Genomic DNA, 27,416 nt, shown 5'->3' with positions numbered 1-27,416 from the left:
TGCTATCAGACTGAATAGTTTTATTCTTATCTTTCAAGAAAAGAAGTCGCATGGAAGAACATAGCTCAGCCCTGAGCCAGACTCTAAAGCAGATGATAAAAAATACCAACGTAGTTGGCAAGCAATTATTTCCACCACTTGCCTTACTATTACCTCTCCCAGGCCTAAAGAAAGCCAAAAGAAGTTTCACTAGGCATCTGAAATATGCATCCTTCCTCCTTACATCTCATTATAGGAAGTTTCTCTTTCAAAAGTATTTTCTTTTCTTGCTATAAATAACCTCTCATCTGCAACTAAGTAGAGGTGGTTTGTTTCCTGCTCACCAATAGTTGTAATTCAGATGCACTTTTTTCATTACTTGTACCATGAGAATTGAGCAAAGACTATGTCTAGTGTCCAGAGGTTTTTCTACCTCATCATATTCAATATGCACCTGTAAGAAAGATTTACCTGCTTCACAATTAGGACTTCAGTACTCACACCAAAACAGGTCTATTAAAGTCGCAAATATTAGGATGCTAGTTTCATCAGCTTGCAGTTTCAAAAAAACATTTAATCAATCTATACCACACCTAACTCCCTCTTAGATATGTGGGCAGAAAACTGTTCTTTGTTTTACAATTTCACTCTCAATTGTTACAACTCCCTTAGGACAAATCAGTCAAAGGTTGACCTACCAAACACCTGAATCTACATCCAGAAAACAAGGGAAATAAATTTCTTCCAGATTCAGGACCTCCAAGGTATCAGCAAATTCTGAACTACCAGAGCTTCAGCCTTGCCAATTTACAAACCCAGAAGTTGAATATTACTAAAAAAACCCCAAACAAGTACTTCATTATTCCTTTAAAGCTTCTGAAATTCAGTAAGTCTAAGTTGTATCCCCCTTTGCAAAAGGAGAGGGATGAGAGAATCATTTTACAAGTTAAAGTGAATACTGATATCCACAAAGCCATTTTATCCCAAATACTGGGCATAAGTAACACCGTCTATATGTGACAACAGCACGAGGAAGCAACAATGCACTTTTTTTTAAAAAGTTCAAGACTGATTAGCTGTATTTTTAAAGATCTTAAATTTTCTTCTATATAGGACTGAACAAGCCAAACAAAAAGCAGCACAATGAAGTACCTCCCTATACAGCACCTTTATTACCAGAGATACTTTTAGTTAAGACAAGAGAACACACACCTTGAATACACCTAGTAGTACTTCTTATGTGTTGACATGGTAAGTAATACATTTCTCAAAGAAATGTAACTCTCAAACAGTTAATGCTAGATTTCTAAACCAATCCTACCTCCCTCAAGAGGAAAGAATAAACTTTTTGGCCACTTCCACCTTAAGAACAGCTGATTTGATGTTTCAGCAGTTTGAGAGCTGCTTTTATAAGCAGTTTAACTGGCTGTGCACCAGGGGTAGCACAGACAGCTGAAATAAAAATGTCAACAATCATCTCTACACTTAAGAGTTAAAGCCCTAATATCAGACTAACTATATGGCATCTAAGCCTATACATAGGCCCTCGTGTTTCTTTTTGCATTAAGTGCAGCGTATCCGTTTATTAAGCACACTTGCTTACTTCCTCCTACTCTAGGAGTTAATGGAGGAGACTGAGTCAAATAAAAGCTTGAAATAGTTTGAAGAGACCAAAACACAAGCTCCACTACTACTACTTCCATGGCTGTACTGCTCCCACTACCACAGGATGTTAACCATATGGTTGTACAGATATTAAACAGCCAAGCCTTTAAACAGCTTATATTTTACATGGATATCCTCCAGGCTGACTCTTCACATTGCAACTTTGCAGAAAGTTATGTCTAAACAAAAGACTTTTATGCTACTAGCAAAGAGGATGCTTATGGCACCTTATGGCTTCCAGGATACAGACTTTAAGGGGGTGTGGGTTTATCTGTTTTCAAATCAACTCACTTCAACTGAACCTTGAAAAATTCTTTGGGTAAAAGAAAAAAAAAAATCTCAACTCAAACACTAGAAAACCTAATTCATTCACAGATATTAAGCTTTAACATTCACCAGGAAGAACAGTTTAGCAATAATAGTGAAGACTGTTCAGCTATCACAATAGTGGCATAAATACAGTACAAGAGCCTTTCCAACCTTGGCTTCCACTGCTTAACAGTCAACGGTTTCCAAGAAACGTATACTTTCCACTATTATTTCCATTTACTAAGTGACACAGCAAGCTTCAAACATTTGAGCTTCAATGAAGTAAAAAGTAAAATTAAGGCTACATGCACTTACATATACAGCAATATATATAGTTATAATTCTTCTTAAGAACTGTAAAGCAAGAATATCATTGGAAAGCCATGGAATTCAAATATTGCCTTCCATTACTAAGAGTTTATTCCCATACTGACCTTAAATTTCCTTAGCTTTGAAATCTATAATAATATTCCACAAAGATTCCATAACAAAAGAAAGTTGAAAAGAAGATTGAGAAGGTGTCCTCCCTCTCTTCTTGGGAAATTCTTATGTCATAAGGAACCCACTGCACTTGGATACATAACAGGAAAGCTTCTTTCCTATTGGCATCGGAAGATACACCTCGGAACTTTTTCCTGTGAACTTTTTAAAGCAGTCCCCAAACACACATTTCAGAAACCCAACCACTCTTACAGAACTTCCTCCAAGTCCCCCAAAAGGTCTCCACACAGCCTCCCTTGTCCTTCCACTCGGGCTTTACAGGGGTCCTAACCCCAACCCTAAGTCTGTCTGACACAGGAATCAGAAAGCACCAATATGCTCAGTTTTGAATTCTGACCTTGAATTGATCTGGCATGAAGACTTCATACACAGACTTCACAGCCTCACTGCCTTAGGCCATTCAACCTCATAATGCTTTGGACTCAAAGGAGGCTTGCTGTTGCTCAGGTTCACACACCAAGACAACTCCATGTTTCCCCAACACAAGAGGCTCAAGGAGGTCTGGAAAGCACGAAACCAAAGAAAGTGCTACTGCACCACTGAGAAAGGGTTATTTCCCTGATTTTCTTTTGCCTCTGTTTCAGAAGCAAAGCCTGAGCCACCTTTCTTATACTCACATACCTTTGATTCCAGTCTCTATTTTTGCTGCCAGATATGAAGAGTTCTGACACTGCTAAAACAGCATTTCAGTGCAGTAAAATTAAAGCAACAGTTGTGAGTGTACCTCGGTCATAAACGTAAACAAGCAATTTTTAAAACATTAAATGGCTGCAGACATTCCTCCATGGAGGTCTGCGCCTAATACAGGGCAAAACTATGCAGTGGGAGAAGCCACAACAGTCAGGCTAATTAAAGATGGCAGTAATCAATAATAAGTATGCAAAAATCACCACATTTCAGATACCAAGCAAAACTATTCTTCTTTAGAGTTACATCACTGATTTTAGAAAGTGCCCTACATTTCCCCTACACTATTTCACTGCCTTCTGCCATTTAAGCAGGATTACAGCAATATAAGACTCAAAAATATTCCAAAGGATTTTTCAAGTAGCGTATAGAAATATTCACATACTTTATACTGAAGAATATTGACCTTACTGCCCTAGAAATGACATTAAGAAATCACCTGTTGACCAAAAGGGTTCCCGTACAAGTCATCCACATAGACTACTGAAAACCTGCATTACATAGGGAAAGATGCTTATGAAGAGATTCCTGAATAATCACTGGGTCACTGGTTAAATGCCGTGCTAGAACACCATTCTGTACCAAACCACGATCAAATATACCCAGATCACCCCATGTAAGTGTTTGGAGATTTTTTAAGACAGGCATGGGCAACAAAGGCAACTCATCAACATCTCTCACATAATCAACACATCAAATCAGGCCAGTAACAGAAAGTGACACTCTAAAAAGACAAGCTAAGCTACTTGCGTTACACATTAAGCAAAACCAGTGACAAATAAAGCTACAATCCCAAATCCTGCCTATAAGAGAAAGTATGAAACTTTTTCAGTGTGAAGATTAAAGCAGAGTTAGAAAATAAACGAAGTGCTGTCACCTACCGCTGCTCAGTCAGATGTAAAAAGACGACCAGTAGCTCTCCTACTTATAAGATCCCACACAGTTGCAAGCTATTGAGTCAGAAAAGTGTAAAAACCTCGTGACTGATAGATGCACAGTCTGTAGAAAAAAAACACTGCAGTGTTTCCCTTGCTAGTACAGAAAGGAAACAATACTCTAAGGCTAGAAGCCCAGTTGAAAAACTCCTCAGCTATTAGCATCTGCTAATAAAATACTAAAATAATATATACCTTAAAGCATTGGGCTTGTTGCAGGGGAAGTGGAGCATGGGGGGAGAAGTTTAAAGCATGAGAAACAAGCACAGTTTTGGAGCAAGTTCTTTTTCTGATGCAACAGCCTGCAACAGCCAGAACCTAGAAATTCCCTGTGGAAGCCATCCTGAGGCCAAAGTTAACCCTAACACAAGCTTTGATTTACCGACATTCAAGCTTATGTTAATCCTAGTTTCTACATACTACGGTTTGCTTTAGTCTTTTACAGGTATGCACTGCCATTTTGCTTACAAACACTTAAATTTTAAAGCTCCATAGTTTCTAATAGTTGCACACAACTAGCAAGATGTATTTTTGAAGTTTGAAGTTTCACCTTTTCTTTGCAATCTAGAATATTACAGGTGTTAATTAGTGCACATCTCACCAAAACAGAAGTTGTTATGCTCCAAATCAAGATTTAAACTTACAATTCTGAAATAAGATAAAAAACATAAGAGCTTCCTACCAAAGTATTTCAGAACAGTTACAAGTACATCTTAATTATTATCTATTGCTTCTCTCTTACACAGAAGGTTAAAAAAATGACTCCAAGTACTGGCATATTTCATATATTCATCACTAGGGATTTTCACAGTGTGAAACTTCCATACTAAGGACAGATACCGCAGGCAATATAATCTCTGTAACAGACAAATCTAGGCACAGAAACTTGAAAGACTTCCCGGCATTGCCCTGGAAAACTAGGCCAAATGCGGGGAAGACAGGACTATCGAACTAAGAGTCAGACTTTTAGCTTTGTTTTTTTTTTTGCTCACTGAACTTCTGCAGCTGAAATGCTTAACTGCCCTTCCTTGCCAAACAAGATCCTCCACCGTTCTGTGAAGGTTCTAGTGAAGGACAGACTTGCAAGCCAACTGACACTAACAGCATTTCACAGATAATCTGATAACAGAAAAGCATATTTTATTAGCAGACCATCAGCAAACATGCCCATTTTCTTCATGCTCTTTCTTAAGACCACACACAATTATGACTGACGTACACTTCTTATAGTACCTACAATACACATCCCCAAACACAGGGCAAAACTTCATTATAAATAGGCACCATGCATCTATGCGTAACAGAGATGGCATCCTGGCTAGGCAGCAGTAAAACAAAGAGCAAAGGAAACTATTAATCCATACATGAACTGAAAGAGTGGAGCAACGGGATTAATTAGCAGTATATAAAGGAGCTGAGCTGCCCTCATTTATATCACTTTGACTCTATTGAAATTAGTTAAATGAAACCACACAAATTAAATGGAAGAATTCAGCTTAAAATGAGAACAAGCCCTTAACCACTGGAAATCCAGCATCCAACTTTGCAACCAAAGTCAACAGGGTAATACTCTCCTGCTGAAACTAAAACTAAAGGTCACATGCAGACTAAAGATTACCAGCACTTTTTGATCCACTCCACTGAGCGACACAAATATGATTACTAAAGCTTGCCTTCATCTTAGAGTTAACAGAGATAACAAGCTAAGTCAAGTTACACTAAAAATATTTTAGGACTGGTATTTTAGTTAGGACTAGTTTTAAGCTGTCTCTGTAAAGATGAAGTTCAAATGTCAGAAAACACCATACAATTAAAACCAGACAAAAAACCATTCATGTGCATGGGGCAGAAGAGTCAGTAAGTCAACACAGCAAGAAAGTTGCATCACTGCTGTGTGAACTCACTGCCCACATTCCTGCATAATCAGAAGACTCATTTTTGCTGAGGCAACTTTGGAAATATTTCATCATTTACATGACACCAGCTCTTCTAACCACCTTCAAAGGAACATCACTGTCATTAAGTCATTTTCTTTTGCTAAAAAAAAGGTCCTTGAACTTCAAAAACACTGGAAAGAAGCTGAACCATCTGTTTCCATGTGTTTGGTTTTCCAATAGTTTTAGACCAAATAAAACTAATTCTTTTAGACAGGTCTTTACCATTACTCCCCTAGAGCACCTTATCCATCCTCTGTATATGTAGGTTATAAGCCCAGTAATAAGGGTGCATTTCTAAATACAACTTACCCAAAATTAGCAAGTTACCAACACTGAACAGCATATTTGTAGTTGGTTTTACTTGTAACTATTAAGATAAATTGGCATTCTCTCTTCCAAATAAGTTTTTAGAGCAACTGGTTTAAAATTCTACAGAACACAAACCACTTTGAAAGTAATTATTTAATTGCTCAAAACCACGCACCACCAACTTGTTCTTTAAGTGGGTTATAAAACTGAAAATGCAAGCATCTGCTGGCTCAGCAAGGCTATTCAAAACAAAAAAACAAAGCCATGGCCTTTTTCTCATTCTTACCTATCAAAGAACATGAACACCACAAACTTCTCTTTTAAGAGCAGAAGCAGCCACCTTGTTTTTCCTGCTGAAAACATTTGAATTACACATGCCTGAAACAGTTTGAAATTCAGGAAAGAATGAACTGCACTCCTTCCCCAGCCCAAGCAGTGAAGGACTGTCAACGTGAGCACCAACTATGCAACCACTGTAGCTGACAGTGCTTAAAAAAAAAAGTCTACAAACACCACAGCCCCAGAAAAAGGCCACCCTACTGTTGCCTTTTCCTCAAACTATGGGACAGGAGGAGTGACTTCCTTCCCCATTCCCAGCCACACTTTCCCCTCTCAATTGCTCAGGCAATCCTGGAGCCACAAATCCTTGCAGAAAACACTTTTTTGGCAGCAGTTCAAATCACACACCCGAGTTGTACTGTGGGTGCATAAGCATTGAATCCAATGCAATAGAAGCAGTTACTGCACACAGCTGGGGACAGCATGAGTAAGACCACAAGGTTTGAAACGTCTGACAGCTCAAGCAAATTAAGTGTGATGTTCAACTACACCTTTGCTATTTTTCCCTAGTAAGATGAAGGAAGCTGGAGAAGCTACCTAATTACATGAGACAGCAAGGAAGTAAAATTTGACTAAAAGGGTAATTGCTTTTTACTCAGGCTCCCAAGACAACGATTCCATTTTTTAATATTAAAGAGTCATGCCTTCTCTTTCAAGTTTGGCTGGGGGAAAAGAAGAGTAACTATCAGCTAAGCAAAACCTTCTGAAAAAGACATAGAAGACACAACTTTTAACCTCAACGAATTCTAGAAAAACAGAAAGTCTCCTTTATACAACTGAGATTTTAAAAAAGAAGAAAAAAAGGAAAAAGTTCACCATAAACTAGAATTCCCATTTAAACAAAGATATAACAAAATTTTGATATAAAAAAGCTTCTCTTGTGGCTAGTACCTGGCAACACAGAGCTCTGGAAGAAAGTAGTTCAAGGTTCTGTTTAAGTGTTCACATCACAAGAGAACAAGATGACTAAAAGCATGGAATATGAAGCACCAAGTAAAGAACTAGCATTCAGTCTTCCCTGAACTGGTTCTTTTGGGTTTTGTTTGTTTAGAAAAAACAGAAAGATGAGAGAAACTACCTCCAACTCCAGTGTTTTACAACTTCCATATGCTGTATATCTCACATCATTAAAAAAAAAAAATCAAAATACATCACAAAAATACCATTTAGAACACTTCATGAAATACACTTTAGATTGTCTACAATCCTGAAGAGCAAAGCATGCCCACCTACATTAACTATAATTAAAACCAATACTTCCATCTTACAGCATGTATCTAAAACATATTTCAGTGTTAAGATAGCAGATTCATGTTTAAAATCTCCACTAGACTACTGTAAAAGAAAAAATAAATTTACATACAGAAAAAGTTATCAGTGCTTCAAACACCAGGATCATCAAAACACACATCTTCTGTAAGACAGCAACTGCTTTCAGACCAGAACACCCACCAGACTACACTGTAGCAAGTCAAGCTTAATGACCAAAGTAATTATGTGTGCACATAATTTGTGTGCAGAAAAATTATTTCCTCTACCAGTCTAGGGGACTATTTTTGCAGAGGGAGGAAGAAAATTAGTATTAATGCAAGCAATAAAAGTTACTAAACTGGAGATTTTGTCCAGAACTGTAACTTTCACTCCTAGGCAGTTTTTAGGTGATAAACAGCACAGCACAAATGTACAGCAATGCACATGAGCCCAGGCTCAGAGAAACATGACAGTACTAATGCAAATAAAACCAGCAAAGGTCTGCAGAGTTGTCAGCTTGTCTGTCTTGCTGTTATGAACATCAACAACAGCAAAGTTTAAGTTAATGTAAACCTCTGACCAAGGCTTTCCAGAGATCTTCAGAGAACTGAAAGAAGAATTTCTGCAATTCCTGCTGGCTTACAACATACTATTTTCATACTTTTCATAAACAGTAGTTATACATAAAGCTTAGATTCATAAAGGTAACCAATGAAGAGAATCGAGATTTTGACAGGAAAAACTGCTCCTAACAATCCACTTCATGTACTGCAGTGTTTTTTGGTTTATGTTGCCATTATCGCAAATACTTGAAGATCCTTAGTCTTTTTACAAAATGATGCTTTGCTTTAAAAAAAAAAATCCGACAAATGTATAAAAATGGTTTTCTTGTAAATACAAAATGCCTGTGTTAAAAGCTATAGGTTGGGGGGGAACAGAACTATACTTTTGCGTAGAACAGGATAATAAATTTCTGTAATGGAGAAATAATTTTGCATTGTTTTACTCCATCTCAGTACAAGATCCTGGCATCTTCCAGATAAGATTTGCAAAACAGGAATTTCAAGGGTTTATCAGCTGTTCTCCTTGACAGAGCTGCAGAAAGCTTTGTTTGTGGAAATATTTTTGAGAAGCAGAGAGAGATAGCTATTTTACATTTTCTGGCATACAGAATGTTTCTGAACTACAGGTGTTTGTAGGCTTTCTAGCCTTCACAGAACTTTCCCACAGACCATTAAGAAGATTTTATTTAACACGCTAACAAAGAGTCAAATAGAACAACCAGTAGACAATGCCAGCAATTTAATTTGCAGAAGACAAAGCAATATAAAGCATCAGCAACAGCACTGTAAGTCTTATTTTAGCAGCAGTGTTCACTCTTGGCTACAGACTCACAGCTGGCACCTGTAAGTTCTAAAGCAATATGCATGAATGATCAGAATGGTATGCCTAGGCAACAGTTCACAATATTAAAGGGCACAAGAATAAACATACCTCAAGACTATTTACTGGAAGCTAAGGAAAACTAAGACAAGAGGAAGATGGCTTAAAGCTGGGAGAAGACAAAAACCATGAAAAGCTAATACCAAAGGGAAAGATACATATTCCAGTCAGGAAATAATTTGTAGCATATAGCACATTTACTTGGAAATCTACAGCAGCAGTTTGAGCTTGAACTCAAAGCACAGTTCTGTAGTTTACAACAGCCTTTCTTCCCACTCATTTAAAAAAAAATTTCCTATACTAAATTCACAAAGACAGCAGGGTAGAACCTTGACATACCTTCTGCCATTACAGCTCTATCCAAGAACCAAAGCATAACACATCACTCCCAGGAGGAGCTAGACTACACATCAGAACATGTACTCTTCCATTAGGAAAGCCTGAAAAGTCAGAAACCTCATCTTTTTATTGAAATATTTGCTATGAAGTCTCATTTGAAAATGAGTGATCAATGTAACCACAAAAATTCCAAGAGAGGAAACAATTAAAGCAACTTCCATATGGCTTAGGAGCTATTTATGACCCAAGACACTCTCCACCTTTACAAAGCACCTCTCTAATGTACCACGCTGAGTTTTTCCTAGTCACCACATATCTGATCGTTCTAGATAAATATGTTCTTCATCAGATGCACAGCAATCAAGCAGCAGGAGTCAGTAAGAGTTCCAGAGGAGCATAACAGAGCTGCTGGTATAGTAGAAACTGATTTGTAGGTATAGCTGTTGAGGTAGCAATCTCTGTTCGTAACAGGTGACAGTCCTGCATTCCCATTCTTTCCCTGCTCACCATAGCTATCATCTCACTCAGGGTCTTGTCCCTATGTTCTTGTTCCCATGGCAAAATTCATCCTCCCCTTCCAGCACACTTCCCAGACATACACCAATACTCATCAGTATGACCTCTAATGTATTCAGCAAAAACAAGGGAGGCGGAAACTACACGACAGAAGTCAAAGCTGTGGGGATAAAAGTAAAGATGACTTGTACCTTCCGTAACTTGTCTCAGTATGTCAGAAGACAAGCAGAAAATCTTCTTGTCACATCAATTCTCAAACCAATGTTAACAACACAGACATACCAACTGCATCTTCCCACGTGCTTCCTCTGCACTGCAAGTTATGCCCCTGAGCTGCCACATGCCTTGGGAGCTGCAGCCAAGTGTGATATAAGGGACTGTATCTGTAACGTAATTGTTGGGGAAGGAGAGAGGAAAAGGAAGGGGAAACAAATAACACTGCATAGCACAGAACTGAAGATGCAGGAGGCAAAACCAACTGGAAGCTTTTGATTACACAGTGCCATTCCTCTCTTGCTCTACTGGGAATGGAAGGGAGACTGAGATGTTAAAGTCCAACTTCAAGATAAAGAAGCAAACACATGATGCAGCCTCTTCCCTGGAAGGAACTTGACATTCACAAGGGTGTCAGCTAGAACTGACACCACAGGATGATGAGGTACTTCTGCAGACAGAGCCTGTTCCAAAGTATCACTGGACTTCCAGGTCCATCCTCACTCCCATCCCCTCAAACTCCCTGCTATAAAATAAGTCCAGTCTAACCACCCTGTTCTTCTCAAACACGTATCTGTTTGAATAATTCTTCCACATCACCCCTCCCATTGCCCTACAACTGCGTAGCCCTCTAACACAGTATTGCTACCACTAGTATGTCTATAAGCTCTGTACTGCATTTGCAAGGCCTTAGGACTAAAGCCTGTCAGGCTTAGTTTGGCTGAACTTTTCTTGACCTGCCTGCAACTGTTACTTGATTTAGCTATGACAGCAATTTCTCTAACTGACCAGGTGCCTATGCCTAATTGGTTCTACTTTTGTTTACCAAGGCATGCTGCAATCATAGTTTCGTATAGATAGCAGTAACGAGCAGTTACTCTGTATAGAAGGAGATATTCACAACTCTACAACAATGATGTAGAGAAACACATGCCTGGTATGGTAGCAGAGGCCTTGAGAAGTGGAGACACAGGATGGCAGCGGAGAAGAGCGCAGGCGTGGGATAAACAGAGATGGCTTGTACAGGCCTCAGCACTGGACACCCCACAACTAACCAGCAGTCAGCTAAGAGACATGCAGGCCTGGACAAAACCAGTTTTAGGGGTAGCAAAAAAGAGAAATAGTATCTAATATATAGTGCCTTTTACATATTTGGATGTAACACAGAGCTGCAAAGCAATGAAGAGCAAAGGCATAGAAGCATGTTGGCAAGCATATAAAAATGACTGATTTCAAGTGGATCCTAGAGTGAGGAAGATGAAGCCATCAACACGAATGACCATATTGCTCCTTGCGAAGGACACCTGATGCTGACAACTTGGCATAACAGCTCAGGATGAAACCACTGACCTTAGGACTCAGAGCAGCAGCGAGTCAGTAAGCATAACTATACTGTAACTGCATTATTGCTCTTTCTTTTTTGGTAACAATTAGATCTGAATTAATAATCATTAGGCTCTCAGGATTTCAATTAGTCTAACAATAAATTCTTGGTCTCTCTTTTAAGGTATGTTAAAATGAAATTTTGCACACAGTGCCCCAGAGAGGCCCATGCTCACTCATTTGCAGATGCACAGAAATACACGTGGAGATACACAAAGAGAACAAGGTATCCATAAGGCACCAAGGCTCTCAAAGCATCCCCTGCCCATCAGCTACCATCACTGGAAGGGCCCCGAGCAGCACTGCTTTGGCACCTGAAGGCTTCTGCATGATCCTAGCATCTACCACAACAGGTAAAAAGCCAAGTATTAGGCCTTCTTTCCTTCAGAGGCAAAAGATCCAAGCCTTCTCTCTTCTTTCTCAACTCACACTTGACCCATCTCTTCACGACAGCTGCTCCCAAGATACACCTGTGAAATACAGCCCATGAAACAAGCTGGTAACAACACAAAGCAGCACACATGGTACAGCAAAAGGTGTGAGGAAAAACACTCAATGAGCAAAATACTCCACTGGCAAAATACTTGTTGCCCAGGAAGGACCAGAGAAATTAAAACAGGCTACACCCTAACCTGGTAAAAGGTAACAACCTTAAGTCAGTAGCATCAACATCTCAATGCAATAAACAGCTAGGTAGCAAGAAACACTCAGGAAATAATGTTTCATGAAACAGCCATTGTAAGGAGTACTTTCATAAGAGAAACACTTAATGACTCAACAAGGATGTACAAAATGAACAGTGTAGGTAAGAAAAAAAAAAGCTGTAGTTTCTAGCCCATACGCATTTTAAGATGTTACTTTTCACTTAACTCCTTGTCAGTATTAACAACTAAAAACACTCTCCAAATTGACTGTATCTTCGTATGTATTATTTCACGGTGACAAGTAACAATATGCTCTCTCCTGCTAGCATATATATACACAACATTATTCAGTCAGTGTTCCATATGGTTAACATAGCTGCCATTCTAAGAATCTCTTACACACAAAAAAAGTTCACAGATGGGGCAGTATCCAAGATGATATGCACATAACCGTAGAAGTGATCCTTTTATCCTCCAATCACTAAAGTGCTTAACGTGTGACTTTATTAAACATGCACAAATCACTTAAGTTATATCACGATCTATAGAGCTGTTTCCAAATAAATAATTATCAAAAAAAACCCCACAAACAAAACTTCAGGCACTGCAATTAAACCAAGCAGCTATTTTTAGCTGACAACCGCGACCTGCGCTCACAACCAGCGGCTGCCTGACACTGCCCGCTCCGGGCCAGGCTCCCCGAGAACGCGGGCCAGGCTCAGGGAAGCGCCTTTAAGAGGGAGCGAGCGCAAAGACGGCGGCAGCAACGCAGCCGCTCCGGCGCTAACAGCCGAGTTTCTCCGGTCGATGCCAGCCTCCCCTCGCTCCACGACATCCAGCCGCCCCCCGCGGCCGCCGGCTCCTCGGGCGGCCTCCGACGCCGGCCGGACCGGCCAGCATAGCCGGCGCCGCTCCCCCCGTGGCGAGAGCAACGACCGGGCCCCTCCCGCCCTGCCGCCGACCGGCCATCGGCCGCCGGGCCGCGCCCGGCCTGCCCGCCGCCTCCGACGAGGCCGCGAGCCCCGGCAGGGCCTGACTCAGCGCCGCGGCACCGGCGCCGGCCGCCGCTGTCAGCGGCCCGGGGAGGAGGACAAGAAGAGGGGGCGGCCGCCACCCTACCTGTCCTCGCTCTTGTTCTTCTGCTTCTTGCCCATGGCGGCGGCCCCGGTGCCCGTCACCCGCCTCAGCGATACCCGGCCGCCCGCGCGCAGCCCCGTGCATATGGTAAAGCCGCCCCCACCGACCCGCCCCGCCGCGCGCCGCGCACGCGCCCACCCCGCCCCCGGCCGTCCCGGCCTGCCCCGCGCCGGCACGCGACGAGCGGCCGCCACGGCGCCGGGCGGGCAAGCGCCTCCGTGCGCTCGCGCCCCCTGCCGGCCGGAGGGGGAGCAGGCGGCGCCCCCAGGCCCGGGCCCGGGCCCAGGCCGGGGAGGGGAGGACCGGGCCAGCGGCGGCGGCCCCTTCGCCACGGACACGGCTGCTCTCGGGGGATTGCAGCGGCCGGCTTCTTGAAATCGGTTCCCATCGGTTCGGTCCACAGGCAGCCCTGGCAAATTTTTAAGGGATGCTCCAAACCTGTAGTTTTCCTCCAGTTCTCCTGCCTCCTCGGAGGGCTGCACAGAGGCCCAGAACTGCTGGCAAGGATCATAGCCCGTCTGGCCACAAAAAAACAACCGCATCACCAAAATAAGCACATTCGGAAAGCTTTTATCTGGAGGCAAACAAGACAGCTAGGGCAAAGCAGGGAAAGGGAGAGGTTGAGGGGAAAGCTTTTAGGGTGCGCCATGCCAGCACGGTGACCGGGCGGTAGTTTGGGTGCGGGGCACACGGGCAAGCGCTGCCCAGTATGCCTTGCTGGTTTTCTTCCACGCACACAAGCTGCGCTCCCTCAGCCCTTCGCGGGGCTCAGCTGGTCCTTTATCCCCAGCGCTGTCCCACACTGGAGCTGAAGTGTAAACAACAAAAAAGTCCATCGCCTGGCCCTGAAGTGAGTGGCCTCCCGCCAAAACGGGGGGTCAGAGGCGGCCGGGTTGGGTTTACAGCATAGTGCAGGGACAATGATCAAACTCAGCACTGGGGACAGAAGACGTTCCCCTGCAGGGAGTTTGGCTGCCGGGCAGCAACATCAAAAGTATGGTATTTCCTTCCCTCCTTGCCAGATTTTCTCAGCATACAAAGTTTTTCCTTTCTCTCCCCTCCAAGAAGCCTTGTAGCAGGAGAGCCAAAACGGTGCTGTGCTCTCTCACAGGAGCCTGGATCCTGCTGCTGGGAGCAGGAGATGGCCTATGTTCACAGAAACATGGCACGGAGGATGGCAAATGCTGTTGCGTCATGGCAGAGGGGCCTCTCAGGTGCGATCCCACCTCCTCCTGGCCACGTTTCTCAAGAGCAAAGCAAGATGAAGCAGGAAAAACAGTGGTCACAGTCAACAAGCTATTTCATGTGCTTCAAGAGCTGCACCTTTTCTGTTGCCGTCGTCACCCCATTATAGTAACTGCTTTTATGGACAGAGCAAGCCTCACAGTTCTCTTCATCTTTCTGCCTCAGGATCAGTACCTCCACCTTGCTTCCCTCCCTAAACCCCTCACGCTCCCCCCTCTGCCTTTACACACCTACAACGCCCCATCAGCCTCTCCCACCCAGGCTCCCAGCGGCCTGCAAAGAGTTTATCTTCCCGCCCCGCTTTCCTAATCAGCATAATTCAGCACCGGGGAGTCTGATTTCCAGGAAACAAGAAAGCATAACACTTGGTTTTTTTGAAAACACACTTTAATATTCCATTATTTAAATCTGTGCGTCTTCTAGCGCAAAGAGCCGCCAAGCCCCGGCTACTCCAACACAGCCGACTTCTCAAGGAGACTTGCCGGAGCGCTCCGGCCGAGCCAGGCCGCTGCCCCGGCGCCCGCCCCCTGCCAGCCCCGCCTGCCCTCGCCGAGGTGCCGCGCGGGCCGCCCTTACCTCACGGCATCGCTCGAGGGGCCCAGCCCCGCGGCTCCCGGCCGTTACGCCCCCGCCGCGCCCCGACTCCCTGCGGGGGCTCGGCCTCGGCCTCACACGCCCAACCCCGAGGAGTCCCCCTGAACGGCGGCGGCGGCAACGACGACGACGACGGGCCCGCCCAGCTCCCGCCGGCAACCACCGCGCACCCGCCCCGCCGCGGTGAGGGAAGGGGCGGGGCGGGACACGCCCCCTCGCGGGCGAGCCCCGCCCAGAGCAGCGCGGCGGCGGGAGGCCGGCAGCCCAGAGCGGCGCCGCTTCCGCGCCCCGGGGGAACCGCGCGGCGCCCCGCAGGCCCCCGTTCGGCGGGTCAGAGGGCGGGAAAGGTCGAGACACCCGCCGCGCGTCCCGGCGGGAGCGCGGTTGCTAAGGGAACGGGATCCTGACGGGCAGCGCGTCCCGGTAGAGGGAGTGCCTGGCGGGGCGGGGTGCGGGGCGGGGTGCGGGGCGGGGCCCGGACGGAGCCTCGCCCCTCCCGCGGGGCAGACACGCGCCCGCCCTCCTGGCTGCCGCCCGCAGGTGCAGCACCCACCCCACCCCGGCGCGGCGCATGCGCGCTGGGCGCCAGCCGCCCCACGGGCGAGCCGGCCGCCCCACGGACGCGCCGGCCAATGAGCGCGTCGGAGAACTTCGCGCGCGTGTGTGCGCGCGCGCGCCGGCCGGCCACGCCCCGCCGTGGCTCTCGCGAGACGTCGGTGGGGTGCGGCCGGCCGGCGGGAGGGGTGGGCGGGGGGCGGCACGGCACGGCGGAGAAGGGGTGAGTGGCGGTTGGCTGTTAGGGGTCCGGCTGCTCGCCGTGGGTGGCGGGCCTGGGGAGGGTGAGGTTTTCCGTGGGGAGCTTGTCAGGAGCTGGCTGGGTGGGCGGGCGGCCGGCCGTTGTTTGTAACGGCCCCACGGGAGCGCGCGGCGCCTGCGCGATGTCCCACCGTGTGCTGCCCTCCCTGTGCTGCCCGCCCTGGCCCCGCCGGCGGTCGGTGGCGGCCGAGCTCCCAGCTCCCTTCCCTGGCGGAGAGGGCAGGGCCGCGGCCCGACCGGTGGTGCCGGGTCCCCTGGGAGCGGGTCGTGGGCGCAGGGCCCCCAGGTGCGTGGGGAACGGAGCGCCTGTTGGCACCCAGGCTTCCGCGGCCTGGGGAGCCGGGAGCTTTCTGAGGACCTCGGGCTGTAGTGGAGATTGGCTGGGGTTGGTTTTCCGTTTTTCTTGCTGTTTGCTTGGAGGACAAGCCTCCCTTTGCCCCAGCTCAGCAGGGTTCCCTCTCTCTCTCCTGAAGACCTAGTGGCCTCTGACCTGCGCTAGCAAGGTTCTTATTTCCTCTGAAAGTAGAAGAAAAGGGGATAGAAAGCACTAACGGAGAGATTTTGTAGTTGGCCTCTTCGAGGAGAAGGACTTAAGAGAAGGTGCTGCCGGTCAGAGCAAGCGTGACAGTTACACGCGTGGAGCGTGGCAGCAGGGTTGGCACTGCTGATGTTGCATTACACTTGGAGTGCTGCCGTGATGCTGGTACTTTGCCCGTCACTGTTTAATGCTTCCTTGCCTCAAGGTGTTTGCAAAGCCAATGGCACTTGTAGTTTGGCTATTCTGAAACACAGCCAAGAGTACTCTGGAACCCAAATTCAGCACATCAAATCCCTGGCCTGTAGGTTGAGAATCTGATTAGAGTGAGTGTGCACTGTTCCTGTTTCAAAACTGTTACTTATTGCAGTGATAGTTTTTGGTAGTGTAAGTTTACTGAGTAGAACAATCAATTATGTTGCCCCAGTTCTTCATGCACCCAAGGCTTGGTGTTTTGTGCCTTTTGAAGTGTTTGGTCAGGGAGGACTTTACAGAAAATTATTTTAGCTGTGGTTCTTCACACAATAATTAGGTAGTGGCGAATTGCTGGCTGCCACAGGGTTGTGTTTGCAGTAGCAGTTTTCTTGTACCAGTTGAAGAAGTGTTTTGGCCTAAAGCATTTGCTGTTGAGCACCTTGTCTTTCTTTTAGCTGAGGAGAGGGATGTTAATTCAGATTTAAACATGTTAATAATCAGGTTCTTAAAGTAACAGCAATTAAACTACTGGTGGAAGCTTATATACTGAGCATTGCTTAGACTTGTTCTGAGACATTTTACATGTCCTCCCAGCACCTTGGAACTTTGTGATTTCTGGAACTAGAAAATACATATTTATTAAAGGTATATGGATCTGGCTCAGGGTGAGCGTTCCTTTGGAACTGGTGAATTTTGCTGCTTTATGTTAACAAGTAATTTCAGGTTCCTGAGCACTTTCAATAGCTGCCTTTGGGATCGAGAGAATGGGACTTGACTGGTGTCTTTGTTGCCATCTGTGTTCATTGTGAAACTGTTCTCCAGAGGGGGTTGCAATATAGAGAAGAGCTATCTACTGTTGTCTTCAAATAGTATAGCATTTTGTTTCTCTACGGTGTGAACTACAAGTAGGGGAGAGGTCAGGCTTTTAATTAAGTGTTTGTATAAATGTTAATTCCACTATCACTGTTTCCACAGCTCTGAAGAGATCACTTTCTAGTTAAAGATGGCTGCTGATACTTCTGTTGAAATACTTCAAAAAGTTCTGGAGAATGAAATACTCCAGACTACAAAGGTTGTGGAAGAACATCTGGATGCTGAACTGCAGAAGCTGGATCAAATGGATGAAGATGAATTGGAATGCCTTAAACAAAGGAGGCTTGAGGCACTAAAAAAGGCCCAGCAGCAGAAACAAGTAATTTCTGTAGTAATATTGACTCTCGATGTGTACAGTATAACAACCATTTTTGGAAATCCTAGGGAAACTGTAAATGTGAACTAAGTTTTTTTGGGGTTTGTGGGGTGTTTTTCCTTCTTCCTCACCTTTCTGTACTTAATAATTTTAAATTACCAAGGAAATCGAGCGTCTGTCCATGTGAGCATGCTTTGTGTTTTTCAACAATTGTTTACAATAAGTGTAGTATAAAGAGTCTCATACAAAGATTTGAGTGCGTCCGTATTCACTGAACGTTGCTGTCTGGAAGCATAACCCTTGTAGGCAACCTAATCATAAGCCTTTAGGTTCCTTAAGCTTCTGAATTCTGGAGGTTTTTACTTACAGCATGTAAGTGATGCATGCTCTTAAGCTATTTTGTAGAAGAATGATACAGGGTCTTTTCTTGTTCCTCGGATGGAATCATTTATCCCACTCGTTCTAACCCAATGAAATGTTGTCTTGGTATGATTGCACATTTCTTCTTGCAGGGAAGAAACTCTGCTTTGATCCCCAGTACTTCATACTAAATTGTAGTCTTTATGCTCCCCAAAAAGTCTCTTTGAACATAGTTATCACCAAAATGTTGGTGTGAGGCCTGAATTGTAAGTAGGGAAGTCACTGGTCTGTTAGCTTACTCCATGTAAACAAACCTAAACAAAGAAATAGACTGGGTTGGGGGGAAGGTGACTGTTTTGAAAGGAGATTCTCTTGCTGTGGTTTGAAGCTAATGCCGTGCTTTGAAATGGCAACGCCGTAAAATGTCACGGCATGGTTGGGATGCTGGAGGACAGGCAGTGTTAGTGGCTTTGTTTTTCTAACCACAGAAGGAGAAAAAGTGGCATGCTATTTGCTTGTCTTCAAAAGTTCAGTTTATATTTGATTCTAGTGTTTTCCTTTTTTCAGACATCATAACACTTGGGTGTTCTTGGATGTGAACAGGTGGTGGTTCTCATGCAAAAAAATGTTCATGTCAGTTGATCTTAAGTCACCGTTCATTTGCATTTTCAAATGCAAATTTGAAATAGTACTCAGTAAAAGGAGTATGCTGCCACACTACTCTGGGATAGGATTGTGCAGAGGGGCATTAAAGCATACCCACTGTTAGAGGATAAGTCATCATGGATGGATTTGCATCATGATGACTTCTTCATGTGCTCATACTTTTATGCATTTTTAATATGCATAATGTTCAGGAAATTTTTTGTTCTGTCCTAATCTAGATTACAGCATATTTTTGGTTTGCTTGGAAACTTTGGCTTTTTTTCACTCTGCTAAAACAAAACTGCAAGATCAAGAACAGTGATATATCTAACTTTTTCCCCCCACTGGAAACTAAAGTTTTTTGACAAGTTCTGTCACACTGCAGTACTTCAAATCATTTAGCTTAGTCTGTACTTGGTTTCATACACAATTAACTTTGAGTATTCTAGAAGCTGGGGATTTTTTCTGAAGTACATTTGTTGAAAATCTAGATTAGCTTTTTCTAAACTGTATATGCACATAATCAGGAGTTTTCTAAGTTGTCTGTAAATTTTAGCTTGTGAAACTGTGTTTCTCCATACATTTTATGACTAATATGCATGTGTTTTCTGAATGGTTTTCTGGAAGCCTAGCTCATATTAAGATACCTTCAGTGTATATTTTATAGATAAACATCATCTGTTGCCAGTGAGTTAGTAGGCTTTTTTCTCCCTGTAATTTTCACAGAGGGGTAAAATGAGAAGAAATCTATTTTAACACTTGTAATGACTTGAATCAGTTTTAGACAAGTTCTTTGAGCGTACAAAAACATTTTAGAGTGAGTAGTCCAGGCTGTTGATTAGCAGTTTTCAAATGCTGAGAATTTTCTGTTGTTGGTGTTCTCTTTGAACTAGTCTAGCCTTACTGAGATGCTGCACTGCAGACATTGATGCAGCTCTGTATAAGATTTGTATTTCCAAATAAGCAGAGTAGCCTTACTGCTCAACCATCTATCTGTTGTGGGGAAAGAAGCAACCCTAAAGTATTGTTTATTGTAGTGGCATTTGTGTATTTTTCAAACAGAACTAAATGGGGGGGAAGTAATTTGTTTCTCCTCCTATTACTGTATGAAACGGGTTTCCCACTGCAGGCCCCCTCTTTTAATTTTTCTTAATAAAAGCTGTAGAGCTTGCATGACAGGTGTAGGACTAACAAACTCCATGCTAATTATTTCCCTTTATGTTTTCCAAAAGGAGTGGCTTTCAAAAGGACATGGAGAATACAGAGAAATCCCAAGTGAAAGAGACTTTTTCCAAGAAGTCAAAGAAAGTAAAAACGTCGTTTGCCATTTCTATAGAGATACAACTTTCAGGTATAGTAAATAAACTATGCTCAAGAACCTTTTGTTTACAGATGTCTACAAAAACTGATGTGTTCCTTTGTTCTTTCAAATCCCACAAAAAAGTAGGCATTTTTAGAAGTATCCAAATTCCTTCATTTTCCAAATCTCAGTCCCTTCTCAAGGTATTTGATTTTTTTCATTCCAGTTAATCAGAACCTGATTTGACAACAATTAATACTCTGTTACACAGTTGATTAGAATATAAATGTATAACTTTGACAAAATCTGAGTACTGTTTCATTGTTGATTTAGTTTGAGGGAGCCAGGCATGTAAACGTAGTGACCATACAAGAACAGCATTTCAGAATCATCGCTTTGGTTATTCCAGACAGAGATATTCTGGATAGTTCTGGCAAATGAAAATATAACACAAAACTTGTCTAGGCATCTTCAGAATTTAACCTTTAACTTTGAAAGGATCTGTGGATACCAATTGCAGCTGCTTTCCCTTTGTGCCTGTGCCTTTGTGATTATGTCACTTTTTTAGGGTGTGAGAGACCTAGATCTGAGAGTATGTCCTGACGCAGAATAGGAACCTAAATTAAGATCTCCCACTTGGAAGTTCTGAAGTCCTGGGTTGGTTGTAGGCTGTTCCTCAATGGATCTGTCTCAATGTCTTCTGTTAAAACGCAGTTGCAAAGTAGAGTAGTTTGTTGGAGGAGGAGCCAGTTATCCTGTTGTTGGCAGGTTAGTTGGTTTTTTGCCCCCCAAGGCGTTATGTTCTCTCTATCTTATAGAATATAAACTGAAACAGCCTCAATGTGAGAAATTGGAAGAGTTGGATTCTGCAGTGAGGTATCTGCGTCCTACGTTTTCAAAGTTAAATGTTTAAGTTGCAGAAGGATCTGAAACAGTTGTATTTGGCTAGCTTTTATTCGAAGAAGTTGAAAAACTGTCTCTGCAAATAGAGTAGCTTAGGACAGGTTTGAGTCATTTAATTCTTGTTTATTGAACCAACAAAGTCTGTAGACTCAGGCAGGAGAAAGAACTTTAGAGGGAGTTCTTTGTAAAATGTGTTGTGCTGACAACCAGCTTGAAAATGTGTCAAGTTTACCAGCCAATTATCAAGTTTCTTTCAACCTTGCCCACTCGATCTTTTTGATCTGCTTGGCTCTCCTCTTGAGTTAAAGGACAGTCGCATCACAGAGTTCAATGCAGCAAAGCCAAACCACTTAAAGAAGACAGTGCAGAAAGTTGAGATTGCGGATGACAAGTCCACAAATGTCTGCCATCTGACAAGTATTTTGAGCAGTTCACGTTACCTTAGCTGAGAAACAACATTTGTGTGCTCACTCCTATTCCATTGCTAGAGAAAAGTGAAATATTTTTGCCCATAGTGTTACTGAAGCCGTCTGTGCAAATCACTTTTTTAAACTGTACAGTGAGTTTTACTGCATCTCAGTTGTTGAGGTAGTGACTGAAAAAAACCAAAACACTAACATGTAGAGAGTACTTTTCTGAAGACGTGAAGTTCATTATAAAGAAATTTTTCTATCTGACAGGTAGTGAAGCTAGAGCAGGAATATTAGAAGTCAGAGGGAAACTTCATCAATAAATGCAGGTCTCAAGAAAGGAGAGAGGCTTTCAGGTGTGTAAGGGAGTAATTAGGAAGAAATTAGAGAAATGGATGGTGTAATTGTGCAATAAAGGTGCTCCAGGGTGTTATTCTATTAGCCATTAAATTCAGCTACCTTTGAAACACAGTTTCTCTTGAAACTAAATTCCTAATTATGAAGGTCATATCTGAGGAATTAACATGATAGAACTAGCTCTTTACTGTTCCTTTTAAACTTTCTGTAAAGTACAAATTCTTCAGCATATTGATTCTAACACTATATATTTCGTTTTGGTTTTGTTTTAACAGGTGTCAAATAATGGACAGACATTTGACTGTATTGGCAAAAAAGCATGTTGAGACAAAATTCTTGAAATTAAATGCTGAAAAATCTCCTTTCTTGTGTGAGAGACTGCGCATCAAAGTAATTCCCACTCTAGCACTAGTAAAAGATGGAAAAACACAAGACTATGTTGTGGGCTTTACTGATCTCGGTAACACTGATGACTTCACTACAGAGACCTTAGAATGGAGATTAGGCTGTGCAGATGTAATTAATTACAGGTAATTAATTGGTTTGTGATTGTTTTGTTTTCAGATACAGTGCAAGGAGAACATGCAGACAGGAGAATCTGAAAAGTTTGTATCTTTGATACATTGTATGCTTAAAACATGAGAGTTTAGGCCAAGTTACTTAATCTATGTACTTTTGGGAAGGGAAAGAAGAGAGTATCTCTTTAGCAAAGCCTTGAGACATTATAATGAGTGTTGTCCTTTTTGTACAGTAATAAACAGAGGTCTTGCCACAAGGTATAGAGTAGCTACACTGCTTTTTTTATGGCCTCTTTGTCACGCATCTAATGTAATCCTTTCTGAATCAGCTGTAAATACTTAGATGTCACAGACGCAATTGTCATGACACAGAAGAAGCCCAGAGAGTTGCAATCGTTCTGTGATCCCCTTGTGTTAAATTAAGGTGCAACACCACCAAACAACCAGTTAGTGATAGAAGACAAATTAAACCTGGAAAAGGATAATAGGCAATGTGTTCCCGTATAAATCTATAAGAAAGAAAAGGAAGGAAAGAGAAAGAAAGAGAGCCAAAAGAAATCCGGATCACCACCCCTGGATCCAGTGTTGTCTTGGGTGGTGGGTGCACACACAGCAAAGTTTCTGTTGCCCTTCAAGTTCATTTTATCAGCTAATTAGCATACTAGGTGAGGAGGGGCAGATATTCCACAAACTCATTTCCATGAGAGACGAGGAAAAAGGTGGAGCGTGGGTTCTGCATGTACATTGAGGGGGAATGGGGTGCACCACCCTTTGTCCAGTTGAGTCAGTGGTCATGCTCCCCCTGCCCACCTTTGGTTTTTCCTCTGTTCCCACAGACTTCTGCAGACTTCATGCTTCTTGAGCAATCATCCAGCTTCTGGGGTGGAAATGCTCACCTCTTATTAGGCCTTGTTGCCTCTTACACAATGCAGCCGGTGATTAGCAGTCCTTGTTCTTGTTTGCAAGTTTAGCAGTCCTTGAAACCTTGTTTGGTTTCACTCAGTCCACGTTTCCCCTCTCTGGAGTTTATCTAAGGAGTTTGCCAATGCAACTGCAAGGGAGTGGGGATTGGCATTTCCTTGGCACTTCCTTGACACTAATCACAAAGACCATGGCTTGTCCTTGAGGTTTTCTGTGTCGATAAATGTTTGAGGTGTTCTTTTCTTCAGTTCCTTGCAGCAATGCAGTAAAGTTTGGGCATTTTTAATCCACTTCAGAGAAAATTCAGGAAGTTGTCCTTAAAGTGCATCTTAGTCCATATTACACAGATGAGTATTTGGGGTTTTTTTGCAATCAGCAGTACAGAAAGTGAAAATAAATTGCAGAAGTGCAAATTAATTATTGTGTAGAAGTAAATATTATCATCATAAATCCCACAGTTAAGACTACTGGATAGAAGACAGTAGAAGATAATTGTCACCAGAATAGCCTAACTTTACAGGAGAGTCATTTACCAGAACTTTCTGCTTTGCTTTTCAGTGTGGCTAAAACATCATCTTTAGGTTAATTTTGCCCTTTGGCGCTTTTTTTTAATTTTAAACTTCATTATCTGAATTCATTTCAATGTTTAATGTCCATATTTTGGCAAGAAGTACTGTTGTATCTTAAAGGCAAAGAAACTACTCTTCAGTTTAGCTTAGTAGCTGTTGAACTTCAGAGGAAATGATTGAAATGAAAACTTGTAATTCAAAACCAGTGGTAAAATGCATTTCCCAGTTCAGTAACAAGCAGATATGCAGAGGAGTGAAGGACAGCTTGGATATATATTCTAGATGGCAACAGCATTTTATGGGAGGAAATCTTTCTAGTGGGGTTGTACCAGGCTGCATTGAATTTGCTAAATGTTCGTACATTGGCTTTTGGCATAATTTTACTTCCTACTTGACTCTACAAAGTACTGTGTATTCCACTCAGCAAATTGTGGAGTGGGGGAGTTGTTGCAACGTCCCGCTCTTTAGAGTTCCTGAAAAGGAGATGGTCCTTCTCAGAGCCTAGAAACAGTTCTTTTCCTTCAGTGTGTGGGATAGCACATGATGAAAGGATATGCTGTATTTAGGGGAGAAACTGTTCAGGTCACATTGTTTGACCAAAATCAGGATTCAAGTGGTGTCTTGACTTATTACTGACGTGTAATTAACTAGCAATCAGTGGACTGTACATTTAGGATCAATATCAGCAAGATGTCGTTTATGAAATGTTAATACCTGTGAATTTCTGAACACCCTTCTACAGCTATTTCCAGAAAATTCTACTAGCTTACTCACTGACCCTTAGATGCGAACACCTCACAGGTCATGTGAGTGACAGCACTTTTTTGCAAAGCATCCTTTTCTGAGCAAGGGGAGGGTGTTCCCCTCCTTGCACACTCCCACTGTAGGAGAGGTGGGTGCTCCAGCTTTATGTGAACACCTGCTGAGCCCAACAACACATGGACCCACACACTGCTGGGAACGCCCCTACAAGGTCATGCATGCACACTGAGGCGTGAGTCCCTCTATAATCCACTAGCTGGAGTGCAGCGTCCGATGGGGAAACTGCTCTGTCTGGCGCAAGCATAGATAGTACAAGGTGACTTCTGGCAGTACAAACCCCAGGTTTGACTCATCTGTTTCTACTCCAAAGTTCATGTTAAAAAATTTTAGCTTCTTTTGTACTTCTGGCTCCTCATTTATTTTGAAAAGTCTCTGTAATTCACTGGTTACTGTTTAATCTGACAGATGGTTTCTTTAGCGTGATCAGTTTGCAGCAAAAGCCATTTCAGACAGTCTTTCTTTAGAGCTCTACTCACAGGTGCTGTTCACACTCCTGTCTTAAAATGGCCTAGATAACTGTAGTTGTCCAGGATGTGCTATGCTAGCACCACAGTGCTACATAGGGTGCCCTTAGGAGTAGGAGTTGTGTTCTCTTACAGTTTTTCTGAAGAAACAGGTAATTAGAGATGCTACTTACTGTCTGCATGAATACAGTGTTAAACAACATGTTTTACTCTTTTCTTCTAGTGGAAATTTGATGGACCCACCTTTTCAAAGTCAAAAGAAATTTGGAACAAGCTTTACAAAGTTGGATAAGAAGACCATCAGAGGGAAGAAATATGTTTCAGATTCTGATGATGACTAGAAAAGCAGCTAAATGTATTTGTAAATCATCTTTTGTTTATGCTTGGTACATTTCTACGAATGATTTTTATAAAGCTTACTGCTTTTCATTACATCTGCACATAATGCTCATTTTTCTATACAGTTTTATACAGCTGAGTCATAGCAGAAAAAAGCTTAAATATTTTCTTTTTCCTCTTTTGGAAGTCATTTGTAATTCAAAAATCTGAGTCCTTCTAACTAAATAACATGGTGGCAAATGATGAACTTTGTCTTAAGTATAAGTTTATGAAGTGTTTTGAAGTAACTGTTGCAAACAACTGTACCAAGTCGGACCAAAGGTCCCTCTGGCCCAGTGTCCAGTCTCAGTGGCCAAAAGCAGATGCACAAGGAAGAGTGAAAACAGGGTGAGCAGGTAACAATGCTTCCCCAGAATGTACTTTAAGCAGTCTGTGGCTTGGGGAACTCTGAGAGCATTTGCTGGTTAAAGTCGTGGAAGAAAAATCTCTTTAAGTCCTCGTAACATTCTAGCATCCACATCGTATGGCAAGGAGTCCACAGTTTAACTGTGTTGTGTGAAGAATTACTTCCTCTTGTTTTCCTTGAATCTGACAGTTCTTTTTCTAATTTTCTTTATTGAAGCAGATGATAGACACTTTTAAAAAAGATTTTCCCCTATCAATTCCTCTTCTAGTTGTCTTTTTAAATTTATTATTACTTACATTATCAGTAAAGCATCACAGATTTATTAGTAAGGGAATTGTGCATTTTAAAAAATGATTGCTTATCTTATGGTGCCATATCATGACACTGAAGAACTTAACTAAGTTGCACTATAAGTTGTAAAAACAGTTGTAACTTCTGTGAATTCTGAAATAGATGGTCAAGAGAAACGCCCTTTTACCATCTGTGTATGCTGCATGTTAAAGCTGATAGAGCGGGTGATAGCACATAGCAACAAGCCTATTGAAAACAGCCTTGTTCATGGATTTGTATAATTCTGTGGGTTTGAATGTGTGAATTTTATAGCAGATGCTTTGTACAAGAGAGTAGAATAGGGAAAAGTATTTGGGAGAAACCTTGATCCATTAAGTTTAGATATAGCACCGCATACTATGTACTATTCTTCAATAATGGACAGAATTTTCATGGGAGGTCTTTGGAACACAATGTAAAATTTCTGGCTAGGTGAAGAGTTGATGACTTTTCCTTTTGTTTTCAAAAAAAAATAGTTTGCTGTGTGCTGAAGGACCCTTTTGAGGTGGTACTTTAAATCCAGTTGGTCCCAAAAGCAGTGAAGTGGGTCTAGTCAGTCTTGCTGCCTTGTAGTGGAGCACATGTGTGACTGGGCCAGCCCAGCAATATATCTCTGTAAGTAAGTTTAAAAAAATTATATTTTATTTCTGTTCATGTACATTGAAATAAAATTATTTTAATTCTAATGTTGACTTTTGCATCCTTTCAGATAAGGTGGTCTAGGTGCTGTGGGTTATTTTTTTTTCTTTTGATAAGATCCACAAGAAAGTTGCATGTGCTCTTTCTAGATCTCTAGCAAACTACATACAGTTCTATCTAGCATTACAGCATCCCTTTGAGAAGGCAATCAGTTTAAGATGTACACAGTTGCCTGTTAATCTACTAGAAGCATAAAGTAGACTTGCTTCAAG

The 27,416-nt window shown here is 42.7% G+C and overlaps 2 protein-coding genes across 2 annotated transcripts in view; one reads left to right on the top strand and one right to left on the bottom strand.

Annotated features, from left to right (window-relative positions):
• EIF5B (eukaryotic translation initiation factor 5B) overlaps window positions 1-6,637 on the bottom strand; it is a 30,749-nt gene extending 24,112 nt beyond the window's left edge. Inside the window, exon 1 of the mRNA XM_074908684.1 lies at window positions 6,609-6,637. Within this exon, the coding sequence (XP_074764785.1) occupies window positions 6,609-6,622 (14 nt within the window). The 5' untranslated portion in view covers window positions 6,623-6,637. The remainder of the gene's footprint in view (window positions 1-6,608) is intronic.
• Window positions 6,638-16,172: 9,535 nt separating this feature from the next.
• TXNDC9 (thioredoxin domain containing 9) lies at window positions 16,173-27,191 on the top strand. The gene is made up of 5 exons (XM_074908672.1): window positions 16,173-16,204; window positions 17,948-18,164; window positions 20,399-20,517; window positions 22,412-22,666; window positions 25,654-27,191. The coding sequence occupies exons 2-5, from the start codon at window positions 17,976-17,978 to the stop codon at window positions 25,769-25,771; spliced, it is 681 nt and encodes a 226-aa protein (XP_074764773.1). The 5' UTR covers window positions 16,173-16,204; window positions 17,948-17,975; the 3' UTR covers window positions 25,772-27,191.
• Window positions 27,192-27,416: the final 225 nt, after the last annotated feature.

The sequence above is a fragment of the Athene noctua genome, chromosome 1 (assembly GCF_965140245.1).
Source record: "Athene noctua chromosome 1, bAthNoc1.hap1.1, whole genome shotgun sequence".
NCBI classification, from domain to species: Eukaryota; Metazoa; Chordata; class Aves; order Strigiformes; family Strigidae; genus Athene; species Athene noctua.
Note: the sequence above shows the minus strand (reverse complement) of the source record. Positions and strands in the feature narration are given on the sequence as shown.